General features: G+C 40.1%; 1 protein-coding gene across 5 annotated transcripts in view; it reads right to left on the reverse strand.

Moving 5' to 3' along the window:
* Positions 1-448: 448 nt before the first annotated feature.
* Positions 449-21087, reverse strand: part of LOC147213344 (uncharacterized) — a 36025-nt gene continuing 15386 nt past the window's right edge. For 4 of the 5 annotated variants that reach the window (XM_086143419.1, XM_086143417.1, XM_086143416.1 and 1 more), the window contains 20 exons: positions 20827-20871; positions 20681-20749; positions 20498-20533; positions 20363-20416; positions 20216-20269; positions 20056-20103; positions 16994-17245; positions 16235-16288; positions 16110-16148; positions 15655-15687; positions 15537-15581; positions 15402-15452; positions 15280-15327; positions 11832-11873; positions 11683-11721; positions 11418-11534; positions 11296-11331; positions 7500-7532; positions 7372-7401; positions 449-1664 (listed from right to left, as the gene is read on the reverse strand). In XM_086143419.1, the coding sequence (XP_085999545.1) occupies positions 1510-1664; positions 7372-7401; positions 7500-7532; positions 11296-11331; positions 11418-11534; positions 11683-11721; positions 11832-11873; positions 15280-15327; positions 15402-15452; positions 15537-15581; positions 15655-15687; positions 16110-16148; positions 16235-16288; positions 16994-17245; positions 20056-20103; positions 20216-20269; positions 20363-20416; positions 20498-20533; positions 20681-20749; positions 20827-20871 (1280 nt within the window). In that variant the 3' untranslated portion in view covers positions 449-1509. The remainder of the gene's footprint in view (positions 1665-7371; positions 7402-7499; positions 7533-11295; positions 11332-11417; positions 11535-11682; positions 11722-11831; positions 11874-15279; positions 15328-15401; positions 15453-15536; positions 15582-15654; positions 15688-16109; positions 16149-16234; positions 16289-16993; positions 17246-20055; positions 20104-20215; positions 20270-20362; positions 20417-20497; positions 20534-20680; positions 20750-20826; positions 20872-21087) is intronic. The other variant, XM_086143420.1, reaches the window with a different exon arrangement.

Raw genomic sequence — 21087 nt, forward strand, 5'->3', positions numbered from 1 at the left:
GAATCTTCAATATCGACTGCCCGCTTTGCCCTTTTTCAAGGCGTCCCTGTTGAAATCAGTCCGATCATTGGAATAAAACTGTGTCCAATGCGTCAAGTATCTCATTAAACTAAGAAAACTTCAGTCCCCGCCTTTAATTCATAACCCGGGATGAAGTTTCACAGCTGACGGATTGCACCATCTTCTCCCTGCCTCCCTAAAATTAGGTGAAGGGAAGCGTCGCCTGCCAAGGGAACTGATGGATGTTCATGCTTGCGATCAGAGACGGGGAGTGCAGGATCGACCACGGGAGCTCCTGGGATTCGACCGCCCGTCATTTATTTGCACGTTAATTAGTAAAAAAATGCAGCAAAGCGGACCAAGTGCAGCAGTGGTGCGCAGGAAACCAGTGATTCCAAAGTTTTTTACAAGTTTCAAGTCAATATTTTTCTTTGCATCATTTGGCATCATTTTTTTATTTTAAAACCTGAGCTCGTAGATCTTCTTATTTAGTGCAAAGTGCTGTGCCAGGTAGTACTCTCTAGATAGTCCAAAAATAGTACAAAATATATTTTTTCATCCTGGTTTTAATATAATATAAAGCTATGAGAAAAAGTGTCATTTGAAATAAACTGTCTCCCTGTCATAATAATGACTTTACAGCTCTCAACGTTATGAAGTCATAAAACAAATGTAATTAATGATTAACTGACAGAATGGGCTATGAAATTAAATCAGTCAGCCCAACGAAAATTACAATTACAAATTACAATTACACACTGTATTCATATTAACTTAGAAGAGCAGCGTTTAAAATCGCGTGACATTGCGATATTAGATCAAGGTTTGTTTAAAGAAAACCCACGGTTGCGTGCAGGATTATCCATCCACACATCGTTTTGGTTTGTCAATCTTTTTACTGGAAGAAATTGTTTATCAACACCTGCAGCTCAGACAGAACACCTTCGCAAACCGAAATTACTAGCGAGGATTTCATTTTCCCCTGTTCTGACTGCAGTATGGTAAATATATATAGCTAAAGAATACATTTTTGTAGCAGGGAAGAGCAAATTCATACTAAAAAAAGGAGAGCGGAGTGATTTATACCAGCTTGTCTGAAAATTTACGAGCGTTATGTTAAGTTAATGAAAGTCTTAGTTCCGGGTGATCATACCGGCCGTAAAATGGCAAAAAATTATACATTTAACTGCAATCTCACCACATCTTAAACACTGCTCCTTCAAAAATACTCCTTTTGTTGATGGTGTTGTTTTGGATGAAAAGGCATTTTACTATCCGAATGAAGGCACAACCTCAAAGCAAAGCACCAGAACGTATGAAAGGCAATCCCAGGAGCTCAACCACAAAGTGAGAAAATACATAACTCGAGACAAAATATTGCGTAACTGTCCAAGTGATCCTCTCACATCCATAAGAGACTGTCCTCATGGATGGAATTGAATCTCTCGCTGCTGTCACCGGAAGAGTTCATGAGGTCGGGTACTGAATACGGCGAGAAGTCGGGATCTCCTACTGAGCCGAGGCCTTGGCGGCGCGCTGCTGTTCCAGCATCGACCTGATTGCAGGGGACATCATGGCGGGGGACATGGTCGGCGTGAAAGGAGGTCGCAAAGGGTACTGTGCATTTTTTCCAGGCACATAAATGCACTGGAAAAATCTCTGTTCTGTGAACACATCAAAAGGATAATATGAGTTAATTTTCTGCTTTCCTTCTATCCAAAAAAACTAAATGTTCAGTTTATTGAGATTGTTTGTGTCCACTATATTTATCAAAAGCTACAATATTTACAAAATGTAGAAAGTGAAAGTAAAAGTGAACACACAAGTGCTAAAAGTAAAATCTAAAGTACCCAAGGGTTTTGTTATATACTGCTCAAAAAAATAAAGGGAACACTTGAACAGCACAATGTAACTCCAAGTCAATCACACTTCTTTGAAATCATAGTGTCCACTCAGGAAGCAACACAGATTCATTTTGACTTGTTTTAAGGACATTACATCAAAGTTGGATCAGCCTGGAGTTTGTTTTTACACTTTAATTTTGAGTGTGATTCCTAATCCAGACCTCTATGGGTTAATACAATTAATTTCCATTGATCATTTTTGTGTGATTTTGTTGTCAGCACATTCAACTGTGTAAAGAGCAAAGTATGTCATAAGAATATTTCATTCATTTAGATCTAGGATGTGTTTTTTAAGTGTTCCCTTTATTTTTTTGAGCAGTGTACATTCACACTGCATTATCATTCCCTTCCAAGTGTCGCTTGTGATATTATTTGGTGCCACAAGGGACCGCTGCTGTGCTGGTCGTCCCAGGGAACGCCCCCTTCAAGCAGGTATCGGGCGGGAAGGGAAAGGCAAATATAGCATTTAGCGGACAAGTCTGTCCCCCACTGCTCGGAAGATGCGTAAAATGCAGTGTGAAATTAAAATGATGGATTTCACATGCTGCCTGGTTGCTAAATGATCATCTAATTGACTCAATTGTGGATCGAGCCGTCTAAACCAGTGTTTCCCAACCTTTTTTGAGCCACGGCACATATTTTACATTAGAAAAATCACACGACACAACACCAAATAAATATGTAAAAAACATTTTTTAACAAATTGAAAAAAAACCCCATAGTCTCAATTTACTTAGTGTGACATCTAATATATCTAATATCTGTAGATTCATCAAGTTGCAATGCAAAGTTCCCACTGATGTACAACTTTTCCAGAACCCTTTTTTCAATGACTGAAGACATGTCATCAATACATCTGAAAATGGTATTATTTGAGAAAACTCAGGCTATTTCTTTATCAACGCCAGAGCCGAGCATTTCTTCTACAATGATTTTGCCGGCAGGTAGTATTAATGTTTTGCTACGGTGTGTGGCTGTTTGGATTTAGAGATGAGTTCAGCAACTTTATAGCAAGCTTTCACTGCTTTCTCACTCGTCTTGGTAGTTTTCAACAATGCTGCCTGTTTGTTTACGCAGATACAAGTACTTTTTATCTTAAAAATGTATCATGCAAAGCGTCACTAATCACTCTGATACACAGATGCACAGGTTAATTCACTACCCGTTGCCATGGAATGGGCACGCTGCCCACATAGACATAGGAAGACACATTATTTGCGTTGGATAAATAATTTTCAGACCAATCGGGTGAAAGTGGGCATTTTTCCACGGCACACCTGATGATCTCTCACGGCACACTAATGTGCACAGTGGTTGGGAAACACTGGTCTAAACTAAGAGCTTTGTAGATGTGCAGAGTTTATGTATTATGCTAATACGTTCTGTTCAATGCTAACAGCAAAGTTAGCTGGAGCTGAATCTGTTGTATTGGGTGTCTATCATAGCAAAGAGACTTAGATGCTCAAAGAGAAAAGGTAGAGAAAATGTAAATAAATATTTGCATAATTGAAAATTATGTCACAGAATATTTAAGTTATGCACCAGTGATATGACATATTAGAAGGGTCCAGATCCTTAACCCTCATATTATGTTAAGGGTCAATTTGACCCTTAATATGAGGGTTAAAGCTAAACCTGCTTTTATTCAGTGAAAAGATCGGAATTATGAATACGTTTGTGATGATTTAATGTGAATTCATGTAACATTTCCAAACCTGGTTTATTCTTTTTAGCAATACTATCTTTCACCTGGAACTCCTCTGTGAAATTAAAATGCTACTACGTGTTGTGGGTGTTTAATAACGGATGAGAGTTAACATGCATTTGTGGTTCACTGAGGAGGAAAGGGAGGAAAAGCTGCCGTGAATAGGAAGAAGACACACATCCTTTCTCAATAATTCATTTTTTACACATAGGATCTCCCTTCGGACTGTCACAATCAGGGTTTTTTCAGTCAATTTCATCATGCATAGGATGGAACATAATAGCTATTGGTCCACAATGTATTGACATTTGGATGAACACGCGAAAACATACGGATATTCTGACTTGTTCATCCAAACCATGATCACATTTGTTTTGTTTCTCCATTTATGTCTCTGAATAGAGTCTGTGAAAAACCGATCACCAGAACACAGATGTATCATCAAACGGAGGCAAAAATATGGAGTAAAACCCTGGCTTACGATTGAATCCACCAACGAATCGTCCAACAAACAGAGGTTTTGATAAAATTGTGAATCGAGTTGTGAACGCTCCTCAGTGCACGAAAGAAAAAGCAAACAAAGTCAACAGCTTTTCTGCGTTGTGGTATTGATGCGTAGCGGCAGTGTGCATGGTACTCCGTGTTGTTTACATCATTCATCATTGTGTTCTCCTTTCATAATGCTTTTTTGTACCTTCTTCAGTAAGTTAACCCTCATTAAAGCTCCCAAAACAGGTAAAAGTGCTGGCAACAGTGGTGGTTAGAAGATGAATTATAGTCAATCTGAAGAAGGCTATTACCTAGACGTGAGAGCGGTGTTCATGTTAATGATCTCGCCAAGCGCTATGACATGGCTAAGTCAACCACCTGTACAATCCTGAGTAGCAAAGATGCGTTGAAGATGGCTGATTTGGCTAACGGAGTGACTACGTTAACAAAGCAAAGGTCTCAAGTCTTAGAAGAAATAGAAAAATAAATGTTAGTTTGGATAAATGGAAAACAGCTTCTTTCTGTATTTTTGCCACAAAAAGTTTCAAAAAGGCACAGTATGTTTTTTGGGGGAGTCAAAGAACAAATTAAACAAGTTAAGGTTCCACTGCCGGACCATATTAGTGCCTTCTAAAGACATAATTCTGCAGACTGATTATTTCGGGGCTAGCATGGAGTTTGCACTGCCTCAAAGAAGCTCCCGTATTCAAGACCAGCTAGTCCAGGGGTCGGCAACCTTTCACACCCAAAGAGCCATTTGGACCCGGTTTCCTCGGAAAGAAAACACTGAGAGCCGCAATTACTTTTTGACGTCTAAAATAAAGGTATCACTGTATATATTGCTTTTTATTACCTTTACGCTTTGTACAAACAAGTGTGTAGTGTGTTGCTTCTGAAATTCACAAGGTATTACAGAGAAAATTAAATTTTATTTATGTAATGAACCCATTTTGAGCTTTGGGCTTCAGAGCGTGTAGCGGAGCCTTGACCTGAATTTTAAAAATAAATCGGGAAAAAATCACTGTCAGTAAACAATAAAAAATAATTATTTGCAAAATATCTTCATAAATATTCATTTTACCAGGTTTATGAGACTTCTGCGCCTGAACTTCTGCGCACAGCATCTGCAAATCGGGACTTTCCCGGCTGGCGGGTATACCGGCTTCCGCGAGTGTGACGTTATTTTGAGCGGCAAAAAATAATAAATGCAATTTTATTTAACATTTCAAGATCACAATAATCTCCCAATTTAGAACTAAAAGTTAAAAAAAGGAATTAACACAGGAATTAACGCTCTTGTCAGTCGTGAAGAATTGTAACAGGACTGGATTGGTTCTTTCGCTGATGAAGTTTTTAATTATTTTTTTTTAAACTCTTTGTTTATCTCTCAGGTTTAGTGTAGAAAGCTCGTTCAAACAGATAAAAACAGCCAGATGCTTTCTGTGCTTTATCGTCTGAAACATCAACTGACTTCAAAAAAAAAAATAAAACAACAGGAAAAAATCCAATTGTTTTGGGCTCCGGCTCGAAAACCCAGTTAAAGGGACAAGATAGGCCCGGGCAGAAGTTGTTCAGGTCACGGGTGTGATTTATTTTGGGGAAGCGAATTGTTTACTCTGCGCGCTCTAGAGACTATCTGCCCCTCTGTTACGGCTCGGATCACAGAACTCCTGGAGCCAAATTGTGTGAGACCTCGGAAGGAAAGTGTGGAGTCACTCCGGGCGGTGGGATTGTTGATTCTTCACCGGATGACTCAATCAGAACAGAACGCCCACATTTAATGGGATTTGGTTCAGGGATTTAATCAATTCCACTAAGTATTATTGTTGCTAGATTCATCAAAAGCCAATAACTCAATGCAGCTCAAAGGCCAGTAATCTGGTTTCAATCAGCTTGTCTCATTAAATTCTAATCACTTACATTCGTAATGTCATTAGAGTGAATGTCTCCTTGTATTGAGTCAACCGGTAGAAAGAAGGTGAGTATTAACTTGTTACATGAGATGTGAAGCGATGCTTTTATTCCAATCTCTAAAAACAACAAGCATCTTTGTGAAGAATTTGAATACTAATAACACAATCATACAAGATTCTGCTTCGACTGGGTGATAATCTATACAAGTTTGAAGTTTTTGCAGCTCAGAAAGTATCACTTTTCAAGAGTCTAATGTCAAATCCTGTTCCAAGTTGCTGTGTGTTTTTCATGTAAACCCGTAAAAGTATAAGACTCATGCTTGACACCAAAAGTGAGTGTCATCCTTCATGGTAATCTTTGGAAATTAATTGAACAAACCTCAAAAAACCTCTAAAACAAAACTATCTATGTTAAGTACCAATATATACATACTCATATGGACCTGTTTTAACTGTCCGCAACTGCAATCTCAGCTATCATATTTTGGACTAACGGTAAGAATAGGGTTAGATGGAGAAAGTTGATTCGCTGAGGCGACCCCTGAAGGGAAAACCCCAAAGAAGAAGAAGAAGAAGAATATACCAGACATTATATAAAGGACATAGATTTTCCATCCTGTGCCTCAGCATCACCTGTCAGTGCTGAGATTCTCCCAACATGGCAGAGTTCCTTGCCTGTGAAACTAAATCTCCATCGTGAATGGTACCGATTTCTCACAGTTGTTTCTCCATGAGCCGAGCAGTGCTAAGAATAGATCTGACCAGACCTATAACCAATCGATGCATGTGAACACGTGATGGATCAACCCCAGACAGGAACATGTGAATGTGTGTGACGTTACACTGAGACTTGCGCGACAGCCCAATGCCATTTTAGGCTGAGCAGTCATGCATTAAGCGTGTTACTTTACAGAAATATGTATATTTTTTCTCATGTTTTTAAGTAAATAAACTGCCGAGGTCCTTCAATCCACAGTAGCAGCTGCCACTGAATTCAGAGATAACGGTGTGTGTGTGTTAACACGATATCTCTCATAACAAAGAATACAATGATGCAACAGTGAGGTTCTCAATCGTGGTTGATTTGAGAAGGAAACGGCAGGAAGTAATGTTTATTCATGGGAAATTAGAAAAATGATCCTACAGTCAAACCCAGGAGGTGCAAGTGCAAAATAGAGTTTGGACTGAATAAACATTTGTGCTACAAAGAGCTGCTGAATTTCAATTAAATGAGTTAACAGTTTGAATTATCTCTGAGCTGCTTCAAGGAAAGTCAACTTCTTTCATTTTGTATGTTTGAGTAAACAAAGCGCGAGTTCATTGCTTTTTGTGACGATTACTTTCACTTGTTCATACTCACTCGCTTGTGGGGATTTTCTATCTTCTTTTTCTGAAAGGGCGAAAAAGGGGAAGCAAGGATACGGCTCAGTCCAAAAAAATGTCAGGAAGACATATTAATCAAATGAATTTCTGATTCTATATCCGAACCTGGAGCCTCTTTGATGGATTCCTTCTCTTTGCCTGCAAGGAGACACAGACTCGTTAAAACCTGCCAAGTATTTTTGCAGGCACTGTGGAGGACATTGATTATTTCTGTGATATCACTGCTCTCTGAGTAGAACTATGTCTGGAAGGTCCTTCATTAGAATGTTATCCTGTACACAGCGGCATTTTCAGTCTTAGAACGTGCAGATGTTTCTCTGAGGACATTGCTTTGTCCCGAATGATGCTATTAAAAGAATGAAAGGTCATTGTCCAACTTTATCTCGTTTGATTATTTTCATTAACATCGACTCAAACTTGTTCCTTTCCCTTAGAAATTAACTTTACCAGAAAAAAAAATCTCATTTCATATTATATTCTCGGTTTTGTCTTGCGACCATCACAACATGAGTTGGATGATTAGATTTTTGCTTGAGCTGTTGATTTTTACACTGTTTGTACACCTAGATGTCCAACCGTGGTGCGTTTTTAAGTGCTTTGTAACATTTCAGTAATCATGATGTCACATATCATTTGGCAACAAAGTTTCCTGACTTGCCCGGTAGCCCGTTTTCACATGAAGTGGTATTTTGGTGAATTTTCCAAGCTGCAAAGTGACTTATCTGATTATTCTGACAACAGATAAATGTAGCATTGAAACTAAAGCAGTATCGTCTCATGTGACTGTGTTTATACATTCAGAAAGAACTACAACATTATTGTTTGCCTCTATATGTGGCCCTGCCATTGACTGGCGACTCATCCAGGGTGTACCCTGCCTCTCGCCCAGCGACTGCGTGGACAGGCTCCAGCATCCCTGCAACCTTTATTGGCAACCCTGCAGCGCTTATTGGTTTCTAGTAATCGGTGGGTGATTTTTAGGCACTGCAGTCTCGTATGATGACACAAGTCTTAGTTCCTGTGCATCATTGGTCTAATCCAGTGTGGCCCAGTCTAAAATTTCATTACAAACCATACAGGCTAAAATGTAAATATGTTTTAACATTTAAGTAAAATTAAATAAGACTGAAATGGCAGTAAAACATTTAATATTTCATGTTTAAAATGTGTTCATAAATGGTTAAAAACAAGGTTTAATCTTATCTAAGGTTTTTGTCATTTAGTTGGGAATCGTGCTTTTAATCGCCGCAAGCTTGTGTGAAACGTACAGCTCAACATGGGCTTTTGTTTGCGTCCGAACCTGTTAAGTGTCAATATGGTATTTTCTTTAATTGTATTGGTTGATGTAAACTTATTGTCCAATCACATGCGTGAGGGCGGGATCGGAATGAGGAAGTGCAATAGAACATCTAGGCGCGAGGCATTCGACTGCTGCGTTTGCCCGAGGGAAGTTTGTGAAGCTAAGCTGAAAGGAGAATGGTCATAAAAACATTGTGGATGCAGAGTCTACATTGTTGTTTTCGACTATTTAACCCTGTGATGAGTGAGTACTCGATGTATGTGACTTTTATGCTTAAACGATATGTTTAAGTGCACATATGCGATGCTAATCGAGCGTTAGCATTGTTATCATTTTACCGCGAGTTAATTTCATACTCTGTAAAGTACACTGCTCAAAAAAATAAAGGGAACACTTAAAAAACACATCCTAGATCTAAATGAATGAAATATTCTTATGAAATACTTTGCTCTTTACACAGTTGAATGTGCTGACAACAAAATCACACAAAAATGATCAATGGAAATCAATTGTATCAACCCATGGAGGTCTGGATAAGAATCACATTCAAAATTAAAGTGTATAAACAAACTCCAGGCTGATCCAACTTTGATGTAATGTCCTTAAAACAAGTCAAAATGAATCTGTTGCATTCTGAGTGGACACTATGATTTCACAGAAGTGTGATTGACTTGGAGTTACATTGTGCTGTTCAAGTGTTCCCTTTATTTTTTTGAGCAGTATATATGAGCTTGGATGAATATATGAGACTCATTGGAGACTTTTAATGCACAGTGGACCGAGAGGAATTCTCTGGACTTTTCTGCTGAGGCTTAATCGATGAGTTTCACCGGGTACACTTCATAATGCCATGATGCCAAGTCATTGCCAACCCGTTTGCCGAGAGGGAATCGCATGGTGATGGACAACGTTTGACTATCCATTGCTTCGAAACCAAAAGGATTTGTGAGTACATCAAAGCACGTGCATTTTATTTTGGGGCTTGTGAACAAGCGAAACGGCCATTTTCTGTTTTTCTGGTCCAACGAACCCGAGCATCGAATCAGGCCTGCCACGATTGAACTTTCTGAGAAAAACAAAAAGGACTTTAAGGTTATGGTTTTTGAACTGAACTGAACTTGAAGGGATTTACATGGTTTTTGAATATGTTTATGTAGTTGCAAAGCGACAAAATCTCAAATGAACGCACTACCAATTTTATTTCATTTTTCTTTCTTTTAATTTTGTGAAACTAAACTTTAACTTTGTACTTAAAGAGATCTGTGTTTTGTCTTAATTCATATTTTCTCCTTAGGAGATGGAGGCACTGCCATAATTAAAAAGCATAAATAAGTTCAAGTTAAAAAAAAAAGTATTATTGTTTCTCCTGTTTACCACTAAAAATTTCACCTAAGTAACGTTCCCAGGGCCCCACCCATTGTACTATCACTGCATTAACTAAGAGGTTAATACCTAGCTACTTGGGTTGGGTGCTACACCAGTGGTCGGCAACCTTTAACACCCAAAGAGCAATTTGGACCTGCTTTCCATGGAAAAGAAAACCCTGGGAGCTGCCATTACTTTTTGACGTCTATAGTAAAGGTACCACTGTACATATTGCTTTTTATTACCTTTACACTTTGTATAAACAAGTGTGTCGTGTGTTGCTTATGAAATCCACGAAGTGCTACAGAGAAAATTTAATTTTATTTATGTAATGAACACATTTTGAACATTTTGAGCTTTGGGCTTTCAGAGTGTGTAGCGGAGCCTTGAATTTTAAAAATAAAATTGGGAAAAAAATAGCTGTGTCAGTAAACAATGAATATCTGCATAAATATTTATTTTACCTGGTTAATGGAAGTTCTGCGCACAGCATCTGCAAATCGGGGCTATACCAGTTGGCGGGTATACCGGCTTCCGTTAGTGTGGCATTTATTTTGAGTGTCGAAAAACAATAGATATAATTGAATTTTACTATTTCAAGATCGCAATAATCTTCAAATTTAGAACTAGAATTCAAAAAAGGAACTAACACAAACAAAATACACTTCAATTAAATACCTATAACATATTTTCCCAGGCCACTCGGAGCCGCAGTGTAGCGATGAAAGGGGTCGCGGGTTGTTTGGTTGTTTTTGTTTTTACGATCAAGTTTGCTTCTAAGTTTCAGTATCAATCATCGGTTTTGGCACTTGCAGAGACAGATTTGGATTTGCGTGCTGTTTTGGGGTTCATATGCATAACAGCAGGGTGTATTTTTCCCAGATCTGTTTTGAGCTTTCGAACTCCAAACCAAAAGCCTGCAGTTGTAAATCATTTAATCTCTATACCGCTAATCCCACACTCAGGGTTGTTGGGTGGAAACAGCCATTGGGTAAGAGTTATGGTTGGCCTTGGACCTGTCATCGGTCAATCACAGGGCCACATATAGAGACATACAACCATTCACTTGTCAGGGTCTCTTATTAACCTATTGCATGTTTTTGGGAGAAACAGCCGCCTGTTGGAATCAAACCAGGGACCCTCTTTCTGTGAGGCAAAAGAGCAAACCACTGAATCAATCTACAGAGCGCAGATTTTAATCCAAAACTTAAAAACACAAACCATTTGTGTACTTACTTTTCTTGTCAGCGGACACTTTTGATCTTGTCTTGGCTAAAGGTAAAAGATTAAAAAGAGTACGTTTCAGAGAAACACTCGGTTTAAAATCTCCGACCAAATTCATTAAACAGTGAATTTACCTGCTCCAGGTGAAGACTTGGAGGTGTTTTCCTCTTTAGCTGGAGAGGTAACATTCAATCGCTTCATGGATTCTAGTCCTGACCTTAATCTCTTTGGCTGAGGGCGAGGTTCTGCCTCTGGATGGTGAAGTAGAAGATGAAAATTAGTGTGAGGTGTTCAAAACACACACACCAAAAAAAAAAACTGTTAAAATGGAACCGCAAGCTAATTTAAACCCTGGTTTAGCGTGTGCATAAGCTGAGTAGCGTGAAAATCAACTCGAACCTTTCTTGGTGGTTGAGGTTTTGGCTCTGGTCTTGACAGCTGGTGCATATTAGAAACAAAAAAACAGTTAGTTTCAATCATCTTTTAAGACGCTGACAAGAATTATGATTTACTTTATGCAAACGAGGTTCACCAGCTTGTTTAACTACCTGTCCTCTCTGACCTCCTTCTTGGCTGTGCTGCGGCTGGTTCTGATATAATGGAGAAAGATCCCAGATTAGGTGAATTTCAGGCCTGAATAATTCGTTTTGTCTAATATGCAATGGCTTCTCTTTCACCTGGAACACACAATGACATTATGAAGCTGGTTTTGCAGTTTATTTTTTCCTGCCACAAATATGTGCAAAATCACAGCACATGAAGCAGGTCGTTTCATAAAAGTGAAAGAGAGCGAGCGTCCACAGTGGCACCAAAAAGATTAAAATATTCATACATGACATTTTCTCATATTCAGTCCAACTCCAATTATCAGCTTTAGTTATTTATATCATCCATTCATACATCTTCTGCCGCTTATACGAAGTTGAGTAGCGGGGACAGCAGCCAACCTCCACTTGGGGAAGGACCTTTTCCCCAACCTGAAGTAAGCACCGAGGTCTGACAACAGTCATACAGGGACCAAACGGCCCATATAACGGGGTTCGGTACCCCATATTCCTAGAGCACCCCCCATAGTATTGCCTGCAGGACATGGTTGAATTCCTTCTCCAGATCCACAAAACAACCAGTCGCTGGTTGGGCAAACTCCTATGAAGGTGAGTCCGACTATATCTAGTCGGAATCTCTCAGCCTCGCTCACCAGCTCGGGCACCTTCCCCGCCAGAGGGGTGACATTCCACGTCCCTTGAGCCAGCTTCTGTAAGCAAGGGTTGCATTGCCAAGGTCACCCACCGCCCAGCTCACACTGCACCCGATCCCCCCTCGGCCCTTCCGGTGGCGGTGAGCCCAGGGTAAGGGGGAGCCATGGGTGCAGGCTTGGCCACCAAGCACTCGCCATCAAGCCCCATTCCTGGGCCTGGCTCCCGGAGGGTCACGTCCAGGCAGGGTAAAACTGGGTCCAATTGTGTTATTCTTCATGAGGGTCTTCTGAACCACGCTTTGTCTGGTCCCTCCCCTGGGCCCTGTTTGACTTGGATGACTTCCAGGGGCATAAAGCCCATGACAAGGTAGCTCCTAAGATCACCGGGATGCGCAAATCCCTCCGCCACAAAAAGGTGGAGGCGGACATCATTCTGGTTCGATTCCTGGCTCCTCCTTGTGTGTCAAAGTGTTGTTGAGCAAGACACCAAACCCCTAACTTCTCCCCTGGCGCTGACAGATGGCAGACACTGCTCATGGTTCATCCACGATGGGTTAATTGCAGAGAATGACTTTCCAGGCAAAGGATTAATAAAGTATACATTATAATCACTAAATCTCTCCTAAGCAATAATTTACTTTTTCCTAGTCATTTGTAACAAAGGAAGTTGGCAGGCAATGAAAATAAAGTATGACTTCTAATGAAAGACAACTTGTTAGTGAATACTGTTAACCTCTTAACCTCCAGATAGATTCATGGTGATTAAAATTCTTTCTCGTAATTGTGATTCTGCAAAATCACCATTGCATAGGTCCGAGCAACAGCCTGCTAATTATTGAAAACAACAGCACATTACCATTTTAGAGCTTCTCCCTTTGCCATTTTCCCAAAATCTGTTCAGCCTACTTGAACAGATGTGTTTAGAATAAGTTTGGCATGGAACAGTGGCTCAAGGTCAGGGCTTCATGCTCACGGTAGGAGGGGTGAAACACTGGCAACTAATGCAGGGTGAACCCAGCTTCGCGCCTCATGACACCCGGGATAGCGTCCCTGCAACCCAGAATGCAGGATAAGCGGTATAGATACTAAATGAATGTTTAGAATAGAATAGAATGTCTGTGGAGGTTCTCAGTCATCCAGGTCATGGTGAATTCATGTGTCGAAATCTTCTTGTCTTGGCAACTGGACTTGAATTTCTTCACCTGAAGACGTCACCCCCCCCGCCCCGTCCGAGAGGCTTCTTCGACATAATGACCAATGGGGAGTTTCCAAATATATCTGCCAGGGTTTTTGGTGGGTCTTGGTCAGGGGTGGTCAAACTTTTTGGCTCTGGGGCCGCATTAACTTTTAAAATTTGACAGATGGGCTGGGTCACCACAAGAGACAATACATATAAAAAAAACGCAGTCGTCTGACATTTGATTTGAAAGTCAATCCAGCTTGGTTTTGAAAGCTCTGACATTTGCTTGCTTTTCATGCACTATCCATTTTTTCCCTTGTAGCTTCACATACAGCTCATTCATGTGTGTCAGTATGTCCACAGTAAAGGCTAAATCACAAATCCAATCTGTGTCATTCAGTTTAGGAAAATTCAAGTGTTCTCAAGTAGCTCCTAAAATGAAATAATCCCCTGTTTGAATTCCCACATTCATTGATCCAATCATTCACATCAAGTATGAATTCTGTACCAATCTTTGGCGGGTCAGATTGAGAAGACCAACGGGCCGGATGTGGCCCGCGGGCCGTAGTTTGCCCACCGCTGGTCTAAGTTATGGTGGCATGCTGTGAAAATAGAGGAGTTGATCTGCGGAAACTAGGTTTAAGGGGGGTTGTTGTGCTAATGGAGGTGTCGTTTATTGGAATAAAAGAGCAGCTTAGTGGGATTACCTGGATTGGAATTGTAAAACTAAAGCACATGTGGACGTTACGCGGGGCTGTTTCTGGTGGTGGATCTTTCCAGGTTGTTTGGAGGGTGCAGATGGGTCTGGATTGTGTTTGCAAATCCGTCTTGGTATTGATCCCAGTACGGCGTTGTACATTTGTGAAAGGTTGTGTCTGAGGCCCCCTTCTCTGTTCAGAGATTGCTTTTCTGTTTTGACAAAAATGGCTTCTTTTGCTCTTCCATCTAACCAGCTGTCTTCTCTGGCCAGAATACAGACATTGTTGTCTTCAAACAAATGTCCCTTGTCCTTCAGGTGTAGGTGGACTAGGAAGTCCTGTCCTGAAGTGATGGCTCTACTGTGTTGGGCCATCTGTTTCCGCAGATGTTGTTTGCTCTCTCCGATGTAGATGTCATCATAATCCTCAGTGCAAGTGACAGCATACACCACATTACACATTAAACCCGCTAAGTCGCTCTTTTGTTCCAACCAATGACACCCCCATTAGCTAACAACCCCCCTTACGCCTACTTTCTGCAGATCAACTCTTTCATTTTTACAACAAACTACCACAACCTAGACCCGCCCAAAACCCTGGCATCTATATTAGCAAATTCTCCATATGTCATCAGAACTGAAGAAGCCTTTAGGAAGAGAGGTGAAACGTCTTCAAGTGAAGAAATACAAGTCCAGTTGCCAAGACAAGAAGATTTCAACTAGAATAGAATAGAATAGAATAGAATAGAATAGAATAGAATAGAATAGAATATTCCTGTAATCATCCCACAGTTGGGAAATGTTTTTGTATAAACAGCATAAATGTGTAAGTGTGTTATGACAGATTATATCATCTTGTATTCTCTCCGTCATTGGTTAGGGGGAATGTGACACTTCTGCACACTTTCGAGGTATTTTTACCTTTTTTAGCAGCAGCTGCGGTTGTGGTTTTCTCTCTTCCGGGCAACTCTGAAAGAACAGCCGCGTGAAAGACCAGACAGTAATCCATCATTTTCACCAAGTATTATCTTCAAACTTGAGACCTTTCTCTGCCGCTGCAGGACTTTTCGATTTGTCCTTTTTGACGGCGGACTCTGTGACAACAAACACAATGTTATTTCATTAGATTGTTACGTCCATTCATCCTGGTATCTGGCCTCAGTTAGTAAGCTGCTCACCTTTCTTTGGAGTCGCTCCCTTCATTTTCTCTTCAGAAATGACATCTGTAATTGACAAATTGTTTTCCTTGTGCCATTTTTTCCAACACTAAATTAGCTGCTTGTTAATGAGAATTACCTTTGTTTTTTTTCTCTTTAGCAGCAGACGGCTCTGAGGAGGTTATTGGACGAAAAAAAAGAAGAGCATGCAGATTTAATTTTATACGGATAATTAATTTGGGCATCGCCGTTGAGCTACAGCCGCACAGTCGAATTTCCAGTAAATAAAGTGGTCAGTTTCTGTTTGCAAAATTCATCCATGAAACTTTAGTCAAGCAGATCTAACACTTCTGAACAGAGTATTGAAAAAAAAAAAGGCACAAAGATAAAAACGGCAGCCACAAACGAGGACAACGTGTAATTTCCCCGTTTCCAAATGACAGTCAGAGCTAGTTTCTAATGAGAGCTCCCTTAGAAACAGAGATAAAAGTCTTTCAGACGGTACGGTCTGATCATTTCCGTGTCAGAAACTGACTCTCTACAGCAATTCAATGGTAAAGTGGCACGGTTAGATTTCAGTGAATTTCTCGGTACCTTCACTGGCATCACTGCTCTCCCTCTTCTTCTTTGCAGCTGGAAAAGAACCAGATTCAAAAAAATGATCGCGCGTAAGTCACGATAAATATAATATACTGGATGTAAGTAAATGTTTGAAATACCTTTCTTCGTTAGAGAGGGCGTCACCTCTTCTTTTACCAGCTCTTTTACAGGCTCTTTAAACAGGACATATTAGTGGAGTGTGTTAGAAAAACTAGTGGTGACTTATTCATCACATGCTTGTTTTACAGGCCAATAAGTCATCTATATGCATTTTATATAAAATGTACCATGCATATTATTTCTGAATTTGCTCTTATATATGATCAAATGTTACCCGTATAGATCCACAACACCCTTTACTGAGTTTCTGGTGACAAATTTCAAATGGTCAAAGTGAGTCCGTGGGTTGGTGTGAGTTAACTGACCAACGTCATGCACTGAGTTCCTCCTCTTGTACCCTTCTTTTAAAGGTAGCCCCACCTGGGAGAACTAATAGGCATACATCTAATTTCATCTTTCTCTCATACTACAATGTGTTGTTAAAAAAAGCATGCGGCATTGTTATTTCTTTAAAAAATCACAATTTATAACACATATTTTAACCCAGGGGCCCCGCCACTGTTTTACTAGTGCCATGCATGCTGGGTTGAAGACGTATAACGGTTGCACGTGTTAACTTTGGCTTTCCGCTCGTGTTAACTTTGGATTGGTATGGTATATAGGTAATATATAGGTAATAATGCCGTATTGTGCTGCTTTTGGGTGCAATTTCCAGCCCAAGAGAAGACAGGAGTGGGAAATGGCTCGTGGATGTTCCTAAACTCCAGATCTGATGCTGGTTATAGTTTCGGTATCTTCTCCGTTACCCCCTCCCTCACCTGCAGCTGTAGCTGGCTGGGGTTCAGCGGCAGTAGACTGGACCTGCTCTGGAGCCGGAGCTTCTTTTCCCGCCACTTCCTGCTGGACTGTGTCCGCCGCTTGCGCTGGCTGAGCCTGCTCGGGCGGAGGCTGCATCATGGGCGCATAGGGCTGGTACTGGGCGAAGAATGGATGCATCTGCTGGGGCGGCTGTTGAGGCTGATAAAGATGCGGGGCAGCAGGATGGGCCGTCAGAACTGGAGCGGAGGGAGCTGAAAAACCAAAGATAATCCGTGATCCAAAACTCAGAATACACATCACCAGACTAGATCAGTGTTTCCCAACCTTTTTTGAGCCACGGCACATATTTTACATTAGAAAAATCACACGGCACACCACCGAATAAATATGTCCAAAACATTTTTTAACAAGTTAGAATGAAACCGTAGTCTAAATTTACTCAGTGTGAAACCTATTGTATCTAATATCTGTAGATTCGTCAAGTTGCAATGCAAATTTCCCTCTGATTTGCAACTTTTCCAGAACACTTTTTTGCAGCGTAAAATGCAGTGTGAAATTGAAATGATGGATTTCACATGCTGCCTGGTTGCTAAATGATCATCTAATTGACTCAATTGTGGATCGAGCCGTCTAAACCAGTGTTTCCCAACCTTTTTTGAGCCACGGCACATATTTTACATTAGAAAAATCACACGACACAACACCAAATAAATATGTAAAAAACATTTTTTAACAAATTGAAAAAAAACCCCATAGTCTCAATTTACTTAGTGTGACATCTAATATATCTAATATCTGTAGATTCATCAAGTTGCAATGCAAAGTTCCCACTGATGTACAACTTTTCCAGAACCCTTTTTTCAATGACTGAAGACACGTCATCAATATATCTGAAAATGGTATTATTTGAGAAAACTCAGGCTATTTCTTTATCAACGCCAGAGCCGAGCATTTCTTCTACAATGATTTTGCCGGCAGGTAGTATTAATGTTTTGCTACGGTGTGTGGCTGTTTGGATTTAGAGATGAGTTCAGCAACTTTATAGCAAGCTTTCACTGCTTTCTCACTCGTCTTGGTAGTTTTCAACAATGCTGCCTGTTTGTTTACGCAGATACAAGTACTTTTTATATTAAAAATGTATTACGCAAAGCGTCACTAATCACTATGATACACAGATGCACAGGTTAAGTCACTACCCGTTGCCATGGAATTGGCACGCTGCCCACATAGACATGGGAAGACACATTATTTGCGTTGGATAAATAATTTTCAGACCAATCGGGTGAAAGTGGGCATTTTTCCACGGCACACCTGATGATCTCTCACGGCACACTAATGTGCCGCGGCACAATGGTTGGGAAACACTGGACTAGATGAAGCATTCCAGTGATTCCCGTGACTGTGTGAGAAAAGTGGATAAGGAAAATAAAGATGGTCCCCAGCAGTAGGGGGTTATCACTTCTGCTGCGGTCTGATTGTAAAGAGAGCTCAGAAAAAAAGGCACTTTTAAGTACTTGACACAGCTTGAATTTAGTTAGAAGAAGGTTTGATTCCGACACGGGGCCATTCTGTCTGGAGTCTTCATGTCTTTCCAGTGTCTGCATGAGTTTTCTCAAGTTTATCCAGTTTCCTCCAACAGTCCAAAAACATGTAGTAGGTTCTTTGGTGACCCTTAATTACCCAAACATGTAAATAAGAGGGTGAATGGTTGTATGTCTCTTTGACATGTGAATGAAAGTGTGAATTGTTGTATGTCTCTATATGATATAGGTAAGAGAGTGATTTCTTTTTCGCTCCAGAAAAAGTTAATAGTTCTGTCTTTACATGGCGTGTGAATGGGAGAGTGAATGGTTGTTTACCCCTTTATGAAGCTTGAATGGCTGCATTTCTATTTGACAGGTGAATGAGAGAATAAATTGTTGTATGTTTATATGGCGTGTGATAAAGAGGATAAAAGGTTGGATGTCTCTTTATAACGTGAAATGTATATCTCAAATGACATTTGAAGGAGAGAGTGAATGGAAGTATATCTCTATATGAAGTGTGAAGGTGAGGGTGAATGGCGGTATGTCTCTTAACATGTTAATGAGAAAGTAAAAGGTTCTATGTCTCTATATAACATTTGGATGAGCGGTGATTGGTTGTATCTCGCTATACTGTGTGCAAATGAGAGGGTGTTTTTTTTTCTCTATATGGTTTGTTCATGAGAATGTGAATTGTATGTCTATATGGCATGTGAATGACGCTGAATGATTGCATGTCTCTTTATCATGTCCAAATGACAGATTGAAATGTATGTCTATATAATGTTTGAATGCCAGGGTGAGTAGTAGTATGTCTCTTAACACATGAACGGTTCTGTGTCTCTATATGATATTTGAATAACAGGGTGAATGTTTTGGTCTCTACACGGTGTGTGAATAAGAGAGTGAATTGCTGTATGTCTCTATATGACGTATGCTTAAGAGTGATCTTGTTTCCTCTACATGGTTTTTGAATTAAAGAGGGAATGGTATTTCTCTATGGCGTGTGAATGAAAGAGTGAATGCCTGTATGTCTCTTCGACATGTAAATGAGAGTGTGAATGGGTTGTATGTCTCTTTATGGCAGGTGAATGAGAGGGTTGTATGAGAATATGAATGAGAATAAATGGTTGCGTCTCTTAATAATATTTGAATGAGGGAGTGAATAGTTATATGTCTATATGTGGCCTTGTGATTGATTAGTGACCAGTCCAGGTTGAACCCAGCTCCTTGCACGAATGAATGAACTTCAGAAAGTGCCCAGCAGCTACATCACGAATAATGATAATATATCCCTTATTAATCCCCATGGCGATATTCGTTCTTGGCAGTGAACCATGAGCAGCAGGCTGCACATCCACCAGCACCAGGCTCAACACTGGTTCCACAGGGGAAGTGATACTGATAGAACTTGTAACATAACTTTGCTAAAGAAAATTAAACACAATGTTTAAATCAAAAGTCCACAAGTGGGATCTAAAAATTATGAGGGGACGCCCGCTTCTTTTACACATCACACCTCCGCCTTCCAACTATACCTGACAGCGTCGGAGGAGGGTACGGGTTGTCGGTCACCACGTGATGAACTGGAAAGTATAATATTTATTAGGTACATGCAGCAATTTCAAGGACAGCATGCGAGAAGGAGCAGAAAAATAAAAATAAAATAATAGTGTATTATTTTATTTTAGCACTTACCATACCAGCCAGGTGGGGACGGGCAGTAAACAGGGGCAGGTCGACATGGACCAACTGAAACAAAACGCCATCTTTTTGAATAACGGAGACTCAGTTTGTTTTCAAGAAATTTTTGGAAGCAGGGATTTAAAGAAAAAGCTACCATACCATCTTGTCCTGATTCTGAAGCTTCTGGCTGCTTTGTTGTTTCCTTTTCCTTTTCTGAATTCAAAATGACAATGTATGATTTATGACATATTCGTGTGAGATGTTATAATATCAACGTAGGAATGAATCACTCACCCGTCTTGAGAGGGGAAGCCTTTTCATCTTTTTTGGCTTTTTATTGGAAATAGAAAGACATTAATGTTTTGGGGTGGGTAAAGGCAAAGCTTACAAATGAACCCATATCCTTTTTAATGTGATCACAGTATTTAATGAATTCATCAACAGCTTATATTAATGTACGCAAAAATGAGGAAGTACCTTTGGGAAAAGGCGGGAACCTCCTGATCCTCCTGATTTTTGGCTCCAGACTTGCAATGCGAGGCAAACCTGGAAACCAAAGACTCTTCATTCAAGCAATAAAACATTAAGTTTCGAAGAAGAAAGTAAAATAAAGATTAGGCCACCTGCTCTTTTGGGCTTGTCGTCCGATTGCGCCACCACCTTTGCAGCTTTAAAACAAACAAATGAGGTTTCAGTTCAACAAACACATGATAAAGCTTTAAAAAACTTTTGAAAAAAAAAGGTTTGGATTTTATGTTCAATCGCTGAAACTTAACAAGAGCTTATACCATACCACAAGTTAAAAGATTTTTTTAATTTTTTCTCACGATCATTAATATTCGTACATTTTCAATTTTTCACTTTCACTTTTTGATGGGGACGTC

Source organism: Fistularia commersonii, chromosome 36, assembly GCF_037954325.1.
Source record: "Fistularia commersonii isolate RoL2024-O1a breed Wild chromosome 36, RoL_Fcom_v1.0, whole genome shotgun sequence".
NCBI classification, from domain to species: domain Eukaryota; kingdom Metazoa; phylum Chordata; class Actinopteri; order Syngnathiformes; family Fistulariidae; genus Fistularia; species Fistularia commersonii.